We start from the raw sequence: 20,703 nt of genomic DNA, 5'->3' as shown, positions 1-20,703 counted from the left end.
CTGGAGGCGGGGTGAACTGTTGCAGAGAATGCAATCTTCGTCCTTGTCTTTCTCTACGTCTGTGGTTCTCAAAGTGGGGTCCCTGGACCAGCAGCGTCAGTATCACCTGGGAATTTGTTAGAAATGCTGTCTCTCAGGCCCCACCCTGGCCCTCCTGAATCTGACCCTCTGGGGGTGTGCCCCGCGATCTGTGGTTTAACCAGGTCCCCAGGTGATGCTCTTATGCTCTAACGTTGCAGGAGGCTGCCTCTGCCCCCAGCATTTTAGCGTTTCCCTAATTGGATGAGGCTTTCAGGCTTCTTTGCAGAGAGGTTTTCTTTGTTTGCTTTTTTTTTTTTTTAAACTTAACTCATGCACTTTCCTAAGGAATCTTGTTTCATTCAGCTCTACCCGTTTCTTCCCCATTTCGTGTAGTCTTCTCTACCCGGAATGCCCTTTCTTTATGTTTGAGGAGAGCTCATTTTGCCCGGAACTTCTGTACCTGTTTTGCAGTGTTGGTTCTTTGTGCCTCAGGGGCTGGCCGGCCTTCCTCGGAGTTCCAGCGGCCTTGGAAGTGCCTTTGGGGACGCACCTCAGGGAGATGATTGCCTATTCCTATTTTGCAGAATAACCAGAGCTCTTTCTGACAGTTTCCTCTGGCCTGTGAAAAGCAACACTCTCAGTGATCTTGAGCCTTATTTATAAAATGTAAAGTCACACCTTTTACTGGAAAGTCTTCTAAATCTGGATTAGCAGTGCAGAGCGATTGAAGTCCATAAATGCTGAGTTTCTGAGAAAACAAAACAAAAAGGTGACATATGGGTGGAAAATACCAGTTCGTAGGTAGAGAAGCTTCTGAACCATTGAGCGGTGTGATTTTTTTCCCAGGAGAGGTTATGGAAGTCCTACTTCAGAAGTCACAATTCAGCCTGGTCACAGAAGGAAATTCCAGATGTGGATCTAATGGCCTTGGGGGTGGCATTGACCGTTACAGGGCAGTGCATTTGAGGGATTGTCCAAGGGCAGGGACTACCTTGTTATAGGAATAGAAGCCCACCCAAAGTAGCTTATGAAAAAAGGACCTTTATTAGAAGGATATGGGGCATCTCACAGAAGCCCCCGCTTAAGGACCGGAAGGAAAGTCAGCCGCATTGTTTGTCCTGGGTTTCTGGGATCTCCTGATGTCTTATGCCCATTTCTGGGTCTGTTTCATACATATTTTTCTCTGCAGACTTGCCTTTTTTCTTTAGTAGCCAGTTAGCAGAAAATGATCCAGTGGGTGAAAAAAATAGTGTCTTGTCATCTTAATTTGCACTTCTCCAATTATTATTATTTTTTTTTTTTTTGCGGTACGCGGGCCTCTCACCACTGCGGCCTCTCCTGCTGCAGAGCACAGGCTCTGGACGCGCAGCCTCAGCGGCCGTGGCTCACGGACCCAGCCGCTCCGCAGCATGCAGGATCTTTCCAGAACGGGGCGCGAACCCACGTCCCCTGCATAGGCAGGCGGACTCCCAACCACTGCGCCACCGGGGAAGCCCCACTTCTCCAATTTTTGAGTGAGAATCAGCATCTTTTCTTCCTTATTGGTCATCTGCAATTGTTTTTCTGTGACCCACCTGTGTACGTTCTGGGCTCTTTTTGGATTGAGCAGCTTGCTTGATTTCTACTTCATACTATGTGAAGGGAATTGGTGACCCATCTGCTCTCCCTGCCCCTTCTTTGTCTTTCTGTTGTCTGTTTATCTTTTTATCTACACACACACACATACACACACACACTCACTCACTCACTCACTCATCTTTAAAGTCAGCCATTGACAATGTAACTAGACTTGCTTCTGACAGTGCTTTGAATTGAGCCTCCATTCATTCCTCAAACATCTATTGAGTGCCTGCTGTACCGGGGGCCAGGGAGACAGAGATACATTTATTTGATACAGTCCCAGCCCTTAGAGCACATCTCTGGGAGGATCGGATTTGAAATCAGGTGTTACAGCTGAGTTAGGAAGACCTCATCCAGCTCTCCAGCTGTCAGCTCCCTGAGGGCAGGGATGATGCTGTGAGCTCTCAGAGCCCCTCCCCAGCCTGGTGCCTGTTCATAGGGCTCAGAAAACCTAAATGATGTTGGCGGAGAGCGCATAGGGCTGTGAGTGTCCCAGGCTTTGATTTGATAAGATTTCCAGCTGAGAATATCCTGATGGCGCTGACCTGTCAGCTCTGTCCACGCCAACCACCTGGGACCAGAATTGCATAAAACCCTAAGGACTCAGTTGTGCTAAAGGGTTTGTGACAGTCACTGTAATTCATAAGGCTCCCTCAGGAACTAAAATAGATAACAAAGCCACAGAGTCAAAGCAGAGGCTCTTGGGGACAGATGTTATGAACCTGATATTTTTAGAACATTGGGGTAGACATGACATTTTGGAGGGTTCCTTAAGTTCCCCTACGTTGCTCTCACACATCTTGCTTCGTACTATGCCTGATCCCGTGTCTGATCGCTCCCCTGGAGTTTTTTTTGTCTCATCCAGGTACCTCCCCGTCTGTGGCTGGTTCCCATCATGGTTTACTATGGACTCTACCCGTTTTTCTTACATCTGGTTAACCCCTGAGTCTGCTTGTTAAAATGCTGACTTCTGGGTTCCACCCAAGACCTGCTAAACCAGAGTCTTCGGGTGCAAGGTCTGAGAATCTGTAGCTTCAGATCGAATGATCCTGAGGAGAGACCAAGTTTGGGAAACAGACCTGGAGCTTTGCTTAATAGCTGTGCTTAGGGTCTGGATCCCGAGTGTTCAGGCTTTGATGTGATAAGATTTCCTTCTGCGGACCCATGTACAGTTTCCTCAGCCATACAGCAGGGCTTGTAATATCTGTGAGCTGGCAGTCAGCTGCCCATACTTGCTGGCTCAATGACACGACCCCCTTTTTCCTATGTTGCATCAGCCCTCATCATTCCCCAGCCCAAGTTCAGGGATTCCTGGTGTGTTTGACCGAGTCTACACCCTATGAGGAGGTTGGTATGTCGGGGATCCTAAAGGGGTTGAAGGACAGGCTCGGGGTGTTCCAGGCGGACCACCCTCCCTACTAGAATTTCTCTGGGAGCTCCCCACCCTACTCTTTCAGGCCCTTTGTGCCAGCTGGAGCCAGTCCAAAGCTTGGCTCAGGCCAGTATCCAATGGCCAGGGCACTGACGGGGCTGCTGCTTCATCCATTGGCATCACCAGCCTCTGTATCATCTGTAGAGCGGGCGTCAGGGCCCCTGCCCCGCCTGGATCACAGGGTTGCATAAGGGTTCTGTGGGCTGCTGTGCGGCGACCCCCCTGCAGCTCAGACATGCTAACGAAGACCTTCTAGCACCTCTTCCCCCCAGCCCCCGAGAGGGAGCCCTGCCCTCCCTCTCCCTTTGGGAGCTGTGTTCTGTGAAGGCAGGAAGAGGAGGGTGGGGCGGGGAGACAGCTGGTGGGATGGAAGTTGGGAAACAGAGAGGAGGGAGGAAGGAATGCAGAGGGTTTTGTTTCATTCATATTATTAGTGTTGTTGTTTAATGTGTTTGAGGGCTTCCTCTGTCTCTGAGACTGTGCTGGAAGCTGTATGTGCCCACTGACGGTGCATCCCAGGACCACGAGGCTGCAGTCGTGTCATCCCCACTTTACAGTGAGGAAACCGAGGCCGACTAGTAAGGGGTGGACCTGGGATTCGAACCTCTGTCTGTGTGACACCTGAGCTCTTAGGAACATCTCTAGGCTGCCTCAGAATATTTGAGGGGTGTTTTAAACACCCGGTCCAGGTTCCTTTCCACTTCTTGCCTTTCTTGTGCCAGTGGAGTCCTGGTGTCCCCAGCTCTCCTCTTCCACAGTGCTCAGGGGAGCACCCCAGGGCTGTGTGTGCTGCCTGAAGGCTGGGAGTTGGTGGGGTGTTAGCTGCCACCTACTTACCCCCATCCCCACCCCCCAGGCTTGACTCCAGCCAGCATTTCCCGCTGAAGACCTCAGGTCTCCGAGCCTGGGGTCCGTGTTTGCTGAAGCTCAGGAAATAGACTAGATTCTGGGGCCGGTGGCCGTGGTGCAACCCTTCTGGGCTGCCTGAGACTCAGGGTCTGGCCCAGGCTCAGAAGCCCTCCCACTGGTGATCAGACGTAGATGATCCTGCAGATCAGTTCTTGCCCCTGCAAGAGGGTGTTGTGTTTTTTCGTTTGTTTGTTTAAATGTACAAGGCTATATTTTATTCAGTTAGGTACAGTATTCTACGTATCTCCATTTCTCATGGAATTTGTTAATCCTGTGTTTCAGTTCTTTGATGTCATTTTTTAAATTTTGTGCCTGCTTGATTTTTCAGTTTTGACAGAGGTGCTTTAAAGTCCTAGTTTTGGAGGCATGTCCACTTCTTGCAATTGTGAAAGTTTTCTTGGCCACACCACATGGCTTGCAGGATCTTAGTTCCCTGACCAGGGCTCGAACCCGGGCCCTCTGCAGTTTAAGCGCAGAGTCCTAACCACTGGACCGCCAGGGAATTCCCTGCGAAAGGGTGTTTGCGAGGAGCTTTTGCGTCCTTCTGTTTCCACATGCTCTGTCCCTGCCAAGAGCATCCGGGGTGTGCGTGATCAGGACCCAAGAACCCAGTTCCTCCTAGGCTGGTACCTGTGGTTATTTCACCTGATAGCCAGTGGGGGCAGCAGAGAGCTACTACTCAACCAAGAAAACTGACCAATCATGAGCCAGGAGTCCACTGGTGGGTGGGGCAGAGTGTGGGAAGGGGAGGGGGAAAAGGGTGGGGGACAAGGCTCACAGATTCCCCCAAGGCAGATGAGGTCCAGGGGCTCACTGACTTTCCCACTGAAAGCTCGTACCTTGCAAAGCATGAAGGATGTAGTCTTAACAAAGGGAAACGAAGTCTACAAGTGACTCTAAAGTTAATAACTCCTGCCTTGCTTACTGTTTTTTAAAAATAATTATAATAATAATTATTCTTATTTTAAGGAAGGGGCGTCTGTGCTCTGAAATCACATTTACATCACTTTCCACCTTTCAACTATACTCTCTCTTTAAAAGTTTTATTCTACATGGGCAGCCACTGTAATCCACTGATGGGGAAATGGAAATTTCTGGCTTCTCACGTGGATGGCTAGAATAGCAACCTCCCTTGGTCCGATTTGATCCACGGTCAGCAGTCAGCTCATTTGTGTGTGTATCTCTCTCCCCTGTTTTCAGCGGAAGAGGTTCGCGTTGAGTTAGAGTTGCCTTTAGGAAACAATGTGTTTCTCCTGAATTGGGTTGGACGGTCAGAGGCTTTCCAAGCACGGGTTTCACCCCTTCCACTCTGTCCTCACTGGCCCCCACCCCCCACCCAGAGCCTTTGGGGCCTGCATGGCAGTGACTGTTAGCAGTCTGGGTGGTCACCTGGAATGACCTAGCACCCCAGGATGGAAGCCCAGAGAATGCAAGGGGGCCTCAATCCAGGGTAGCCTGAGCCCCGAGCTGCCACTTCAGTTTTGCTGTGGCGCTATCGGGGAGCCTGGTGTGCTGTAAATAGATTAGGGAGTCTTTTATTGAAAAAGACCTGGAAATGGTTTCCTGCCTGTGTGTGGTGTGGTCATCTGGGGTGATTTTTCCTGCTGCCGATGAGGTCACTCAGCCAGAGCCCCGGGGGCTCTCTCCAGATGTCCGCCTGGCCTGCCCCATGCTCACAGTGGCTTTGTATTTTGGGCTGACCAGAGCTGGCTAAGACCAGGAGGTGGGCTGGGTGGAACCCTTCAGGCATCTGCATTGTCCCTGATGGAGTCCTGGTGGAGGTTGGATAGAGAGATGGCGATACAGGAGAAGGGATCACCTTCCTGCCTCTGGGGGCCTGTGAGTGACCCAGGCCGGCGAGTACAGGGCAAGGGGCCTTCCTTCGGGCCGTAGCATCTAGAGCGTGGTTCTGACTGCAGCAGCATCTCCCTGTGATTTCAGAGCCTTCTCCCGCAGTCCGCTGGGAAGGCTGCGTGGAGGAAGAGGCATTTTAGTTGGAACTTGGCAAATGAACATGATCCTGACATCCAGGGATGGTGGGGGCAGGAGGTGGTGAGGGTGTGTAAACAATCAGAGCAAAGACATGTTCCGAGACCAGCAAGTGAGTTACCTGGGCTGGAGTGAGGTCAGTGGGAGTCAGTCTGGACAGACAGACAAGGTTGCTGTGCTGGAGCCTCGCTGGCCGAGAGATGGGCGTGGGGATGACAAAGCTTGGACTTTGTTCTCTGTGCCTTGTTGGAAAGGAGGCGCAAGGGGTTCTTCAGGTGAGCGCTGACCCTGAGTGGGGAGACACGTTAGGGGTAAGGTGGAGAAGAGGTGAGGAAAGTGATGGAGGGGGCATGATTGCATGTGGGTGGTGGGACCTGGGAGGAGCTGGTGAAGCCGTGGAGGTTGGTCCCTTGAGCCCCAGGGGGTTGGGTTGGAGGGGAGAGCCTGAGCTGGGCGCTGTGGATGTGGAGACAGCAGTTTGGCCTCCAGGTGGGGTCGATCCAGCGGGCGGAAGAGAGGCCTCTCTAGGAAGGAGATGGAGGCTGCAGGCCGCGTCTGGTCTCTGCTGGAGCCCAGCTCACTTTGTAGGAAGGCTGTTTTCTCATCTGAATTCCCCCCCATTTCTCCATCCAGCCTCACTCGTCTGTTTGCTTTATTTAACTCTGATAAGGCACTTACTGTGTGCCCCTGTCATCCTAAGCACCTTACATGTACTAACCCATTTCATGCTATTACAGCCCTAATTAGGTACCATTTTTATCCCCATTGTACAGTTGAGAAAAACAAAACACAGGGTTAGATGGCTTCCGAAGGTCACTCAGCTCCTGAGCGGCCAGGCCTAGGATGCTTTCCACTGCCCTCGGCCTCAGAGCAGTCTGGTGGTCTTCATGTAGATTCTCCAAGTCTTGGTGTGCTCAGCACCAGCCCGAGCGTCCCTCCTCCTCCAGGGAGGCTGCCCTCTGGTCACCCCTCCTAGAAGACCCCTCTGCTCTCTTGTTCCTGGTCACATCCTCCCTGCTGCTTGCCTTTTGCTCACCCTCCTTTTTCTCTCCCTTAAGACATGAAGGGACCGTATTACCACCCGACTCCTAGAGCCATAAGATCCTAAAACCCAAACAGTAGATCTTAAGGTTTTGAGACCACCAATCAAAGCTGGAGGGCAAGAGTATTGGGGCCTAAAGGACCAGTCAGCCCGACCCTTTCATTTTAGATGAAGAATCGGAGGACCAGAGAAGTAGCGTGACTTGCCCAGGGCTGCACAGCAGATAAGAGTGAACTGAGGGCAAACCGCAGTTCTCTCGAATCTTAATTCACAGAAGCCATTGAAAGATTGTGTTCGTTTTTGCTTTAAATATTTGAGACAATTGAATTTTCAGTAAGAGAATTTTGGACTAAATAATGTCATATCCATATATTGGACTAACTTTAAAAATAACTTGATGCTAAAAGCTTATAAATGGGCATTTGGCATGGACACAACAGCTGCCTCGGGTGGGTGCCATTATTGATCTCATTTTACAGAGGTGGAAACCGAGGCACCAAGGGGACGATTAGCTTGGTCAAGGTTAAACTGGTGGTGAGAGGCAGAGCTGGGATTCAAACCCAGGCATCTGGCTCTAGACTCACTGCTGTTAATAGATCCTAACCCCTGTGCTATCCGGCCTTTTTAATGGTTTTGGAAAGATACCCACAGAAGTCCATAGGTGAAAAGAATGTACAGTATGATTTTGTTTTGTTCCAAAGATGTACATAGGCCTAGAAAACAAATCAGCACACAGGTACCCAAATGTTTAGTGACGACCTCCAAGTTGTGGGACTACGGATGATTCTTTTTCTTCTTTGCACTTTTTTCTACATCATCACGTTGTAAATAGTGAGAAAGTATTATTTTTATCACTAGATAATTTTATGAGAAGTCTCCACAGCAGTGAGATGGGTAAAGTAGCGTTTGGGGGATGATCATATAGCTGCAATCTTAGCTTTATTTCTGGCTGGGTATTGGAAGAGAGAGAAGTGTTCAATCAGACACAGCAGCTGTAATTCACACGAGACGTGGAGTTGTAGAACCAGGAAGGAAGTCTCCGCCAATCACCCAGGTCTCTGTACACACCCCCAGCCAGGGCTCCTTCCTCTGGGCTTTGGGGTTTCAGACGACAGTGGGCATTTGGGGAGTGATGCCCGGTTGATAGCTGGGGTTCCAGGATGAGGGACCGAAGTGGAGATGCACGAGTTGGCAGCCTCGCAGGAGGAGAGGGGCAATGGGGACTGTTTCACAGGATCCCAGCCAGAAGGCCACCTCCTTTTGGTCCCAGCTGCATGGAGAAGGGTCCCCAGCAGAGAGAAGCTTTGTTGTCATGGGAGGGCAGGAGAGGAGATGGATATGGGAGCAGAAGGCGGACTCCTGCTTCCCGGGTTTAGAGAGGGAGGTGACCCAGTTCTGCTCTGTGACACTCGGAGCTTCTGCCCTAGCAAATCCTCAGCGCGATTGTGTTTTTTTCTTTCTTTGACCAGAGACCACCTGGGAGCGTCCCAGCAGTTCTCCTGGGATTCCAGCCAGCCCTGGCCCTCACAGAAGCTCTCTGCCTCTGACAGGTACCGTCCACGCACTACTTCGGGGCACCTTGGGGGCCGGCTGGGAACCACACACACCTTCAAGGGGGCGGCCACGGCTGTGGAGCCTGGGTCTGAAACCTGGCTGCGGATCGTACGGGCCAAACCTGGGGAGGGGTCTAGAGGGCTCGGAGGCCCCCTAGCCTGTTGCCCCGTGGGATGGCAACACTCTAGTGGTGCCGGCAGCAGCTCTGGTCCCTCTCACTCGCTCTCAGGTGCTCAGGGAGGTGGGGGGTGGGCACTGCTGGGTGAGGTGAAGCGTCAGAGCTCTTAGCTGTCTGCCAGTGTAGGGACCCAAACTGGGGGCAGACTCGGTCCATGTGGTTCCCGAAGGCCTCAAGGAATAGGAGTTAAGGAGGCAGGTGTTTACAGGGCAGCTTTCAAACAGAATGTCTGGAAAGCAAATGGATTCCTTGCAAGGATGTGAGTTCTCCATCAGCATAGGTAATGAAGCAGAGGTGGTCAAGGCAGACATCCCATAATAGGTGGAGGGTTTGTTACTCTAAGGATACATCTCATTCTGGGATCCCAGGAGGTGGGTTGCAGGACACACCAGTGGGGAGAACACCTTCTGACTTCTTGTGGATTAGACCTTGCATTAAATGTCACCTCCTCTGAGAAGCCTTCCTTGATGGCTCAATTTACAGTCCTCTCCCATCACTCTGGATCCCCGCTTCCTGCTTTGCACTGCCCTCAGAGTACTCCTCCCTGTTGGTTGTCACTCTCCCACCCCAGACTGTAAGCTCCCCGAGGTGGGGACTCTGTCTCTCCTTTCGTGGACTCCTCCGTCTCCAATGGAGCCTGAGCTTTGAGTGAATTCACAAACGTGGTGTGTAAACCTGGAATTTGAACATCAGTAGCATTGACAGTGTGGGACAGAGGAGGGGAGGCATGGGCTGGGGGAGGGGGGTTGGGCAAAAGCAGCAGTGACATCCCCTGCTCACGTGGAGGGGAGGGGAGATGAGAGCCCCGTACCCTTCTCGGAACATGAATAATTTACCGAATGCATCACAGGAAACCAAAGGAAGAGCTGAAAGTCCTAAGAGGACTCTTAAACCCTGGATTGGGAAGGGAGCCGTGCCCAGTGTGAGTGGGTCAGGCCCCACCTTTCCCAGTGGGGTGTCTTTCAGTCTCCTCCACCACTGCGAAATCAAAGTGGGATCCAAGCACGTTATTTAGGGCTGTGAAGATTGCCAGCCACAGAACTCAGAACCCAAGTGGTGGCAGAACAGACCTGGAGAATCAACTGAGGTCTGGGAGAGGGGATTGGGGGGATGCTTCCCACGGAAGGTTCTTCTAGACTTTTAAAATATTTATATTTGTGTGTGTGTATATGCATGTGTATACACACACACACACATTTTTTTCGTTAAATTTTTAAAAAAGGAACCCCCTGTGGGGCAGGGAAATGGGGCATTTCCTCCTGGTTTCCTAGGGATGCAGCCAGTGCTACATTCTCAGACCAAGTCCTCAGAAATGGGGCCATTCGGCCTTCCTAGCTGTCATATGACAATAGGCATTTCCTGGCACGCTGCCTTGTCTTTTGTTGCTGTTCTTGTGATTTTTTCTTTTAACAATAGAAATGGTAGTGTGAATAACGTGAGGTGTGGCCCTCTATCCTGGCTGGCTCCAGGCCACCCAGACGCTAGAAAGAAAACCCAGGTGTCTTTTCCGGCCAGAGGGATCCACGGAGCATGACACAGGCAGGGGGAGACTGGGTCGTGTGAGATGACAGGTGACAATGGCCAAGCCTGCCACCCTGCACGGCTTGCTACACAGGGCTGCTGGGGCTGGTTAGGGAGCTTGCCCTCTGGGTCAGCGGGGTCACCTCTCCAAAGCCTGCTGTCACTGTCACTGTCACTGGCCCCAGCAGCAACCTCTTGGTGGGGCCATCCCCCAGAAGGACTGAAAGAAGCTGGCTCAGGTCACCAGCCCGGAGGCCCCGGCGTGACAAATTCCTGCCTTCACGTCTAGCACGAGAGCCACGATAACCCAGCACTGCGCTGGGTGCCGGGGCTCTGAGGGGCTGAGAAAGGTGGGAGATGGTGGAGAGGGTCAGATCCGGGGATGAGAATTGCCAAGGTGGCCAAGGCATCAGACAGACTTAGGTGGACCCCCAGGGGCCGTGGGCACCTGCTTACCACGTCCCTGGGATCCCAAGTCTGTCCATTTCTCTGTGAGAAAGGGCTTTGTAGTCAAAGACAGTAGGAAATCCTGTCTACTCTCTTCCCCTTTGGAGAGCACACATCAGCTCAGAGAAGGCCTGAACTGAAGACCCCGTTTAACTTGGTGCTTCTGTCCTTGTGTGTGTTTGTCTGCGTCACACGTACATACTTGTTAAGCCTCCCTGGCTCTAGTGCAGTGGTTGTCAACTCGGGGGTGATTTTGCCTTCAGGGGACATTCGTGGCTGTCACCAGTGGGGGGAAGAGCTACAGGCATCTAGTGGGTAGAGGCCAGGGTTGCTGCCGAACGTCCTACAATGCACGGGACGGCACAGCCCCACAGTAAAGGGCCGTCCAGCCCCGCTCGTCAGCAGCGCCGGGGTTAGAAGCTCTGTTCTAGAAGGACTCAGAACCTCGCTCAGCACTGCTCTCTGTCGGATGATGGACGACAGTGAGAAGCGGCCGCAAAACATGCAGGACCCCAGCTCATTGACTCTCAGACCCACGTTTTGTTTCCCAGTTTTAACATCTTGGAAATCAATGGTGTATCCTAGTCTAATTGGAAGCACCTTTTTTTTTTTTTTTTTTTTTTTTTTTTTTTTTTTTTTTTTTTCTTTCTCAGCGGTACTTAAAACAAGGGTGCCTCTAACAGTCAGTGATGTCTTAGGTTTGTGAAATTGCAACTCCTTAGACAGGGGCCTCGGGCACACCCCTTCTCCTTGCCAGGCCTCACTTCGTCCATTTGTAAATGGGAGGAAGACCACGGCTGAGGTCCTGTCCAGCCCTCCGTGGTTATGATTTGTGGCCCTCTCTACCCTGGGGCATGAACACACGTGTCAACTCTCCATCCACCCTCTGGGATGGAAGCGAAGAGAACCCACCTGTGAGGGTATAGCAGGATCCGAGGTATTTTGACATCATCTTTTCTGGTTTTTGAACTGAACCTTCTGTCTAAAGAATAGAAGAATAACTGTGTTGGTATTTCTCTCTATAGGAGAGTGCTAGGATTTTTCCAGCCATTCTTTCGTTCAGTTTTATAAGCAGCTTTCAGGAGATTGAATTTTATTGTGGGGAGAGAAATAGACTTGATGAAGACATGAGGTAGCTTCAAAAACTGACTGTCCCCGTCCCTGGGCTCCCGGGGCTGTGGGCACCTTGCCTGGAGACCACTCAGGGCCCTGGATCTCAGCCTCTTTTGTTCTGCTTCTGCTTCTGCAAAGCAACAGTGGTGGACTTGCAAACCTTTTCATTCAAAAAATATGCCAGACATTGTTCTCAGTACTGGGGATACAGCCACAGACAAGCCAGTCCTTGTGTGGTCCCTGCTCCCGGGAACCTACATTCTAGTGGCAGAGTTGGACAAACAGGCAGACATGGAATACGTCAGATGTTCATTGCGTGGGCAGCAGGACAGAGTGTGTGACTGGGGCGTGAGGGGTGGCCTCAGTGAGGAAGTGATGTTTCGGTCAAAGCTTTAAAGACACGGAGAAGACGGTATGTGTGTGGGGTGGTGGTGGAGTGTTCTAGGCCAAGGAACAGCTAGTGCAAAGGCCCTGGGGCAGGAGTGACCTTGGCGTGTTTGAGAACAGAAAGCAGACCGGTGTGGCTGGGGGGTGGGGAACAAGAGGGAACGTGGTAGGCGATGAGGGGAGGGGAGTCAGCAGGGACCAGAGGAAGGTGTTGGGATTTCATTCTGAGCGTGATGGTTGGGATGGGGGTGAGAGTGAAATGCAGTGGAAGTGTCTTGTCTTCCTGGGAAGCCGCCTTCTTGAAGCAGTTGGTTAGCAGTGGTGGGGTTGGGGGTTCCCTGCAAGGAGGTGGGGGGCGGTAGTGGTAAGGACGGTGTGGAAGGAAAACTTGACCACATTCATTGACCACAAGCATCCCATATGGTCGTTCCTGAAGATCATGGACAAACAGGTCAAAAAGAACGTGGGCGGGAACCACAAATGAACCCAGCCAAGCCAAGCTTAGGCAGGTCCCCTTTGAGGCGGCAGAGGGGTGGAGGGTTTACCCATGGGGCTCAGGGTTACTTTTGAGTCGAGCTTCTGGAGGGAGTTGGAAGGGCCACCCATGAACAGGACCGGTTCGTTCTTCTCAGTGCAGGTTTGTCAGATGCCTGAAGCACAGCCAGCCAGGTTACCAGCTGGGGAGAGAGATCTGGAAACACACCCGGTGCCCCCACAAATGGGATTCCACTCTCTGAATGTTGGGGTCAGCACTGGGCCCAAGACTTTCCCTACGTGGCTTCCTCTCCGATCACAGTGGGACCTGTGTTTGTTCAGTAACTTCACTGGAGCCATTTAATGCCAGCTTTCTGGGGGAGGTCTACATAAGTCAACTTGAAACCCAAACAGAATACCGAAGGCGCTATTCAGCACGTGTTAAAAAACCTGCTTTGGGCCGGTTTAACATACACTGTAACAGTAATGATTTATATGGAGAGAAATAGTAACAGACATATGGAAAGAAAATACGAGTGAAAAATGAGGTCCTGGGATTTTCCTGTTATGCGTTACTGGGTAACACCAGATGACACCATAGACCAGTTCTGTCCCCTAGAACTTTCTGCGCTAACAGAAATGTTCTACATCCACACCATCCGGTACGGTAGCCACTGGCCAGCGGATGTGTCTGCTCTACCTGAGGAATGAATTTTTAACTTTATTTAACTAAGTACTTTTCACATTTTGGAATAATTTTAGGTTTACAAAAAAAATTGTGGAGACAGTACAGAGAGTTCTTATATACCCTTTACTCAGTTTCCGCTAACGTTAACGTTTTACATCACCGTGGTCCAGTTGTCAAAACGAAGAAATCATTGTGGTACAGTATTATTATTCGATTGCATCAATTCTTCCAGTATTGTCCTCCTTCTGTTCTAGGATCCCATCCTGGGTACCACCCTGCATTTAGATTCTATTTAAATTTCACTTGTTAGAATTTGAATAGCCACCTGTGACTAAATGTCTGCCCCATCAGACCGGGCTGGGCAGGTGTGGAGAGTAAGTTCCTTTCTGAGCTTCTGGGCCTGGACGTGCGTTAAGTTTGCATTTGTGTTTCCCTTTGGGATGGAGGAAATCTATCTCAATTTATCGAGTTCCCCTGGGAGTGGGGACGTCGGGGAAATCTGGGTTCCGAGGCTGGCTTTGCCTGGCCTGGGGCCTGACTCCGCTGAGGGCTCATGCTTGGAGAAACAGCCTGCCTCCAGGGAAGCCAGGTCACAGGGGAGTGAGTTCTGATGTCGATCAGGGAGGGCCTGCCTTTGAGTCTGGAGTCTGTGCAGACAGACAGCTGTGCTTCCCCTGAGCAGAGCTCCCCAGGAAAGGGGCTCCAGAACCCCAGGGCCCTCACCCACATACTTTCTCCTCCAGATCAGGAAGCCCCGGCTACTCCCACATAGGAGCCAACAGGGACTCTCACCTACTGCAGAATTAGCAAGTTACCAGGCCCAGGGTGGCTGCCATGGCCCTCAACTAGGAATCACTGTTGACCCCAGGGAAGGCCATAGGGGGCCGCCTTTCCCTTTAGGAACATGTGCCTGTTGGCTGAGGCCCCAGGGGACCTTACAAAGGCCTGTTGAACCTTTGACGCCCTGGAGAATAATAGATGCAGGTTTCCAACTCTTCACACCCACCACGCACACATGTATTGTGAGTTCTCTTTGGGGGAATACCGTTTACATCTTAGACAACCAGGGAGGCAGCAGGGATTGGGTAGCCAGACAGAAATTTCAAGACCAGAAGGGTTTCCGGACCAGAAGCCTATAAATGTAAAACCACTCCCCTAAGCAGACCCCGGCAGATGCAGCGCACACCTGGGAAGGTGAATACGACATAGAGCATCCTTCCAAGGCCCCACAGGGTGTGGTGGGGCAGTGAGGCAGAGACAGTGCCTATTGTGCTTTCAGAGATGCCGAGTACAGATCTGGCTCCGGTGTTTGCTTGGTAGCCTGACTTCAAAACGTGCTTTCCAACAATCCCGGCTGCGTTTCCCAAAGTGGGTTCCACAGTACCCCCTGCTTTTCCCGCCCCCATCCGGGTTCTTTGTCTATGTAAGTGTGGACTACCGCACTGCTTCCTTGATTGAGATTCACAGAGCATGTCAGCATATTTTAAAAGGCCTGCCGTAAAGAAACCAAGTTAAATCTGAGCAACAGGGGGCATATGTCCCAAACTCTTCGGGCCGTCAGACTCTGCCCTTTACTGTCACTGCAGAACACTTGTAAGGAACGTCCTGCAGAATTGGTGGTTGTTGCATCACATGCCTGGGGAGGGGCTCCGTTCCGCCAGGCTTAAATGTCGTAGCAGGGAGGGAAGAAGGATTTCCAGAACAAGGGCCCTGGAGCTCCCAGGTTTCTTCGAGTTGAGGAAGGAAGTTACTCGTCTATTCCAGAGAGAAGGGAGATGAGGCTGGACCCACAGGAGGCAGAAGGAAGGTGTCCAGAGCTGATTTTCTCGTTTGGAAGAAGAAAGTCTTGTCTTTGGAGTTTTTTAGAGAACAGAACCTAGACAGTGGGGCTTGGAGGATAGACTGTCTTACAGGGCGGATTGGAGCTGGGCGATGGGGTCAGAGCTGTAGGGAGGGTGAGGTCTGGACAGCGAACGATGCTAGCAACTCTCTGTTGGTCTTATTTTCCGTTTTTTATCCCCTCCGCCCGCCCCCCCACCCCCAGCAAATGACTTCTCCTTTCTACCAAATATCTGACGCCTTCTCTCATTATGTATCTCCCAAGCCCTCTCTTTGTCTGTTTAACTGCCCATAAAGAGGAATGAAATGTGTGCGTGTGTGTTTTTATATTTGTATTTGAAGTTACTAGATAGATCTTTCTGTTCCATTTTCTTATCTTAAAAACAGCTGAATTTGAGATTTTACGTTTTTTTCTTGTATCCCCAACTGAATTATGGTCCTTATGGTTATGAGTGATCCTTGACCATATTTTATTTTATCTTTTCCCCTGGGAGGCTGGAGGCCTCTAAAGCACCCACCTCTGGCCTTGTTTGTTTTGGGTCTCACCCTCAGTAAGCTGAGGGCCCAGCGATGTGGGAGTGCCCATTGGGACCGTCGTGGGTGAGCTGTAACTGTTCAGATCCCCACAGAGGACTTTTCCAAAGGTGCCGGAACTGTTGAAGTAGAGTGCAGGGAGACAGGGTGTCAGGGGAGAGCTGCTGTATGGGGAGAAATGGTTGAATGGAAAATTAGTTTTTCTTTCCCAGTAATTGTTTTGACATGAGCGGTAATTAGCCAACAGCTGACAGACCAGAACTGAAGTGAGAACAAGAGGACGGATTAGGGGCAAATGCCACTGCGTTAGATGGTTCCCAGCAGCCGTTAGCATGGGGGCCGCCAGGCTGGGAGAGGCCGCAAATAAGAGAAGGGTGTGTTGAGGGTGCCCTTTTGAGGTGCTGTGGAAGGAGAGGACGGGGGTCGGAAGGGCAGCCTCTGCCCTCAAGAAGATGGGGACCACCTTGGGTTAGAGGGACCTACCACCATCAAAGGTAGTGACTGGTTCTAAACTAAGGCCTGTTCAGGTAAGAACTTACGTATTCCATTTTCGTAATCAACTGAACTGTGGTCGCATTTGTTTGGTTGTCGATAGATTTTAGGATCAGGGCGATGCTGGCTTTGTATAATAAACTGGGAAACTCACCAGGTGTTTCTGTACTGTGCAGTCTGGGCCTATGTATTTCTTTGAAGAGTTTGAACCACTTTGCCTGTAAAACCGTCTGGGTCTGGTGCCTTTTGGAGGGGAGGTCATTTTTCAAAGGCTTTACTCATTTTGATGTTTCTGGTATCCTTTGAAACCATTTTGATCATTTGAATCTTATGGAAAATTTTGTATTTATTAGCATAGAATTATAAATAATATGCTCTTACATTAAAAAAAAAAACAACTCAAGTCTGTTTGCCATGCGTATGTTTGCTCTCTAATTCCTAATTCTAAGCATTTGTGTTTCCTCTCACTCTCAAATTAGGCTGATCTGCCTTTTTTAATCACTGTTAGTCTCCACTCCCCCTCACGACTGACCTGCCCTGAACCAGCCAGGGTTGCAAATGTTATCCTGTCTCCTAAGTCATTAATTTCTCTTGCCATATTTGTATCCTTTTCTCATGTTTTCCTTTGATTTATTTGATTGGCTTAACAATTTTTTTTTCTAATTTCTTAAGTTGAATGTTTAGTCTGTTTATTTTTATCCTCTTGGCTTTGGTAATGAAATAATTAAGGCTATGGATTTTCCTCCAAATATAATTCAGGCCCTATCCCATTTGTTTTGATAGGTTCTTCCTCATTATTTTCAAAATATCGTGTAATTATAGTTTTAAATTCCTCTTGGACCTGAGATTATTTAAGAGGGTATTTTCTTAAATTTTCAAGTGTTTGGGAGTCGGGGGGGGGGGGATGAGGACCTTGTATATTTTGTCCTTTCATTATTAGTATCTACTTTTATTGCTTTCTGGTCAAAGAATGTGCCTTGTGTTATTTATGCCTTTTGTAATTTATCAATACTTTATTTGTGGCTTAAATAGGCCCAACACTGTTTTCTTTTATGTTGCATGGATTCTTGGTAAAAGATATTATCTCTGTTTATAAGGTATGATGTTTACTCCATCTAGTTCAATCAGCCTTTTAAATTAAATTACTAAGATATTCCACATCCTGACTTTTGGCCATGAATCAGTCCTAGACTGAAAGCAGTATATTAAGATCTCCTACTGTTGTCTTTAGGTTCTCCAGCACGTGTGTTTTATCTATTTCAGTGCTATGCTCCTTGATAAGGGAAATTTCTCCAATGTTTTGCCTGCCTTGTAGGTTGTATTTATCAGCAGTCTAGTGCCCTTCCTGGCATGGCCTGTGCTGACCTGAGTAGATTCTCCTCGGCAGCCACAGCTTCTCTGATGCCCTTGGAATCCTGGCCCTCCCTCCTCCACCCCCCTTTTCCCTAGAGGATTCCTGGATAGAATCAGCAGTTGAGCAGCCTCTTGAGGGCCCTGGGTGTAGACCAGGAGCATGGTTGGCCACGTGGGGTTAATTTGTTGTTTCTTCTTGTGTTCCTAAAAGCCACTGCCCTGGGGGCCAGCTCTGTGGCCGGTGTTTTGTTGTCCTGGTGTGTCTGTGCCCACCCTTCTTCCGGAGTGTCCGGCCAACGGGCAGATCGGGGGAAACCCAGCTACCCACAAGAATCTGCTGAGTGCGCCTCTGTTCACAGGTGGCCCTGGATTTTTCGCTGCAGTTGGGAGAGGATGGGGGGGCACTCCCCAGCATGAAAAAGGTTCTCCATGGGGTGCCCTTCATACCCCATTGCTTGCCCCCAGCCGTTGCTCTGTGAATGGGTAGGTGGTAGTAATTTCAGCCTCTCCTTCACCTCCTCCCTCCCTGCAGGGTGGTGTCAGCAGGAACCACCAAGAGCTGGACGTGGGTCTGTGCATCTTTCTCCAGGCCGACCTGCAGTTGTCTGTGTTGTAGCAAATCCTCCAAGCCTGGGGCATGAGGAAGGCATGCTTTCCTGGTGTCCAGACATCAGTGCAGGCTTGGGGTTCAAGGCCAGGAGATTTAGGAGCTGAAGCAGTGGCCTTCCCTCTCTCCAGCCTTCCCCTCTCTGTTCGTGAAGTACTCTATAACTTTACAGATCTCTTTTGCAGTTATTGTCTCGTTGGATTTTCATCCCAACAAAGTAGAGAGAGACTAGGTAGAACTGTCCCCATTTTACAGATACAGAAGGTGAGGCTCACGTAACTATATCCCTGAGAGGGCAGCGCCACCTCTGGGAACTGAGGATGCGTGGGCTGCGGTGTGTACGTGTGATGTCAGGACCCGGCAGCAGCGTCGGGGGCTTCATATCAGCCCAGATGGGAGCCTTGAGGCCACAGAAATTGGCAAATGCTACAGACCAGAGCTTCCCATCCCCCCCTTGAAGGGCAGGTGTATCAGCTAAATCGTGTTGGGAGCATGAGTGAGTGTCATAGGGATAGAGTTTTAGAGGCTTGAATTTTTTTTTTTTTTTTAGATTTTAGGAGAACTGGGACTCGAGAAGGATGTCATATGATCCCCTGGCTATTAAATGGCAAAACCGAATTTCACGGAAACCAGTGAAGCCCGTTCTCTTTCCATTATACTTACGTTACAGTGGGTGAGGGTGAGAAGGTCCTTGGGGGCGAGGCGGGGACAGGATTTGTAGGAAGCTGTGGGTGGGGCCCTCTGACTCCGCAGAGAGATTGGACCCTTGATCAGCACTGGTGACCACAGCTGATGAGATATTTTCAGCGATGGCTGTTGGACTGTGATGGCCTCACCTCCTACTAAGCATCTCTCTTTTCTTCTCTGGTTGGAAAAGAAACTTGGTCCCCCAAGAGATAGGTAGCTGGGCGCTGGGGATTAGAGAGATGCTCTCAACCCGCCTCCAGCTCAGCAGATACGGATGAGATCCTAGGAGGTGGTCCTGGCCATGCATGACCCCTCAGAACCAGGCAGTGAGGGGGGAGAAGGGGCTGCAGCTGCCCCTGTGGTCTGCAAGGTCGGAGGGGCCTGTCTGTGGCTAGCGCAGCATCTGAGCGGTGTTTCTGTCCCCGCAGTGAATGGATACCACACATCAGGGACCCCAGCGCACCCTCCTGAGACTGCCCACATGAGTGTCCGAAAATCCACCGGTGATTCCCAGGTAAGGGGTCCTGTTCCGGGATGTAGGGGCAGCCATTTAGGCAGGCCCAGGGAGGTGTCATTTAGGATGGGGATGCCATGGGGGTCCAGGTGGCTACAGCCCAGTCCTGCCCCAGGTGGAAAGTGGTCGGTATCTGGGTCATTCCAACGTACCATGATGTGGGAGAGCAGGCGATGGTGGTTTGGTTTTCTGTAGAAGTTGAAGATAGATTTTTCAGTTGTTTTTTTGGCTGCACCAGATGGCATGAGGGATCTCAGTTCTGTGACCAGGGATCGAAACTGTGCCCCCTGCAGTGGAAGCACAGAGTCCTAACCACTGGACCGCCAGGGAATGCCCTAGAAGTTGAGGATGGTTTTGATGGGGTGATGGTGATGGGATTATAACTGTTCTTGGGGCAGAAGGTTCCATCCCACTGTCTGGATTCCTAATACAGAGTCCAGATTTCCCACCGCTTTAAGAATACGGATGAGGCCAGGCCATTTTCCTTTTCTGCACGCCGTTTTCCCACCACCTGACTTCACCCAGAATGAAACTGAGTCAGACATTTTACCACATTTAATCATCTAACAGAGGGACAGCTACGCTGTGGAAGGACTTGGGAGGGTGTTTGTTTGTTGCTTTTCACATCTTTATTGGAGTATAATTGCTTTACAATGGTGTGTTAGTTTCTGCTTTATAACAAAGTGAATCAGTTATACATATACATATGTTCCCATATCTCTTCCCTCTTGCGTCTCCCTCCCTCCCACCAGGAGGGTGTTTTAAGATTCCCAAACTGCGTTCTCATTTGTCATCTCAGCTGACACTTGTGCAAACGCAGGAGGGAGGTGTCAGTACGATTCCCGTGTTACAGATGAGGTCACGGAGTCTCAGACCGGTTAAGCGACTCTTGAGGGTTGACACGATTACCAGGTGGTCAGACTGGACTCGATGCCGAGTTCTTCCAGTGTCATTAAGCTGTGTCTGAGGAACTGAGGACTGGTCTTATGTGGTCCATCCATGAATTATCCAGAAGATGTCCCTAAGCAGAAGCCTCCAAACCAGCCCTTTCCAGGAGTGAAAATGCCGGGCCCCAAGGATGGTGGTGGTGGTGGTGGTGGTGGTGGTGGTGGTGGTGATGGTGATGATGGTGTGATGACAATAGTTGCTTGTTGTCAACAACAGTGGGTTCTGTGTGCCAGTCACTGAAAGAGAGACCTTGTGGTCTGTGACAGCAGGCGGCTTCAGTGTGACACTTAGCTTTAATGCAGGCAAGAAGGTTAAACCTCAGAAAGCTAATTATGTTCTTATCTTAGGAGGCTG

The 20,703-nt window shown here is 50.5% G+C and overlaps 1 protein-coding gene and 1 non-coding gene across 16 annotated transcripts in view; one reads left to right on the top strand and one right to left on the bottom strand.

The window, feature by feature from the left end:
* Nucleotides 1-20,703, top strand: part of GAS7 (growth arrest specific 7) — a 200,315-nt gene that overhangs the window by 133,809 nt on the left and 45,803 nt on the right. For 14 of the 15 annotated variants that reach the window (XR_003003646.1, XM_024748441.1, XM_024748442.1 and 11 more), the window contains 2 exons: nucleotides 8,483-8,563; nucleotides 19,316-19,401. Coding sequence is in view for 14 of the 15 variants with exons in the window: in XM_024748441.1 (XP_024604209.1) it covers nucleotides 8,483-8,563; nucleotides 19,316-19,401 (167 nt within the window). In the remaining variant the exon portion in view is untranslated. The remainder of the gene's footprint in view (nucleotides 1-8,482; nucleotides 8,564-19,315; nucleotides 19,402-20,703) is intronic. The other variant, XM_024748440.1, reaches the window with a different exon arrangement.
* Nucleotides 4,412-4,484, bottom strand: TRNAL-UAA (transfer RNA leucine (anticodon UAA)). The gene has a single exon. It is a non-coding gene; the product is annotated as a tRNA-Leu (tRNA).

The sequence above is a fragment of the Neophocaena asiaeorientalis genome, unplaced genomic scaffold (genome assembly GCF_003031525.2).
Source record: "Neophocaena asiaeorientalis asiaeorientalis breed wild unplaced genomic scaffold, Neophocaena_asiaeorientalis_V1.1 scaffold543, whole genome shotgun sequence".
Lineage (NCBI taxonomy): Eukaryota > Metazoa > Chordata > Mammalia > Artiodactyla > Phocoenidae > Neophocaena > Neophocaena asiaeorientalis.
This window is presented reverse-complemented; position numbering and strand designations above follow the sequence as displayed.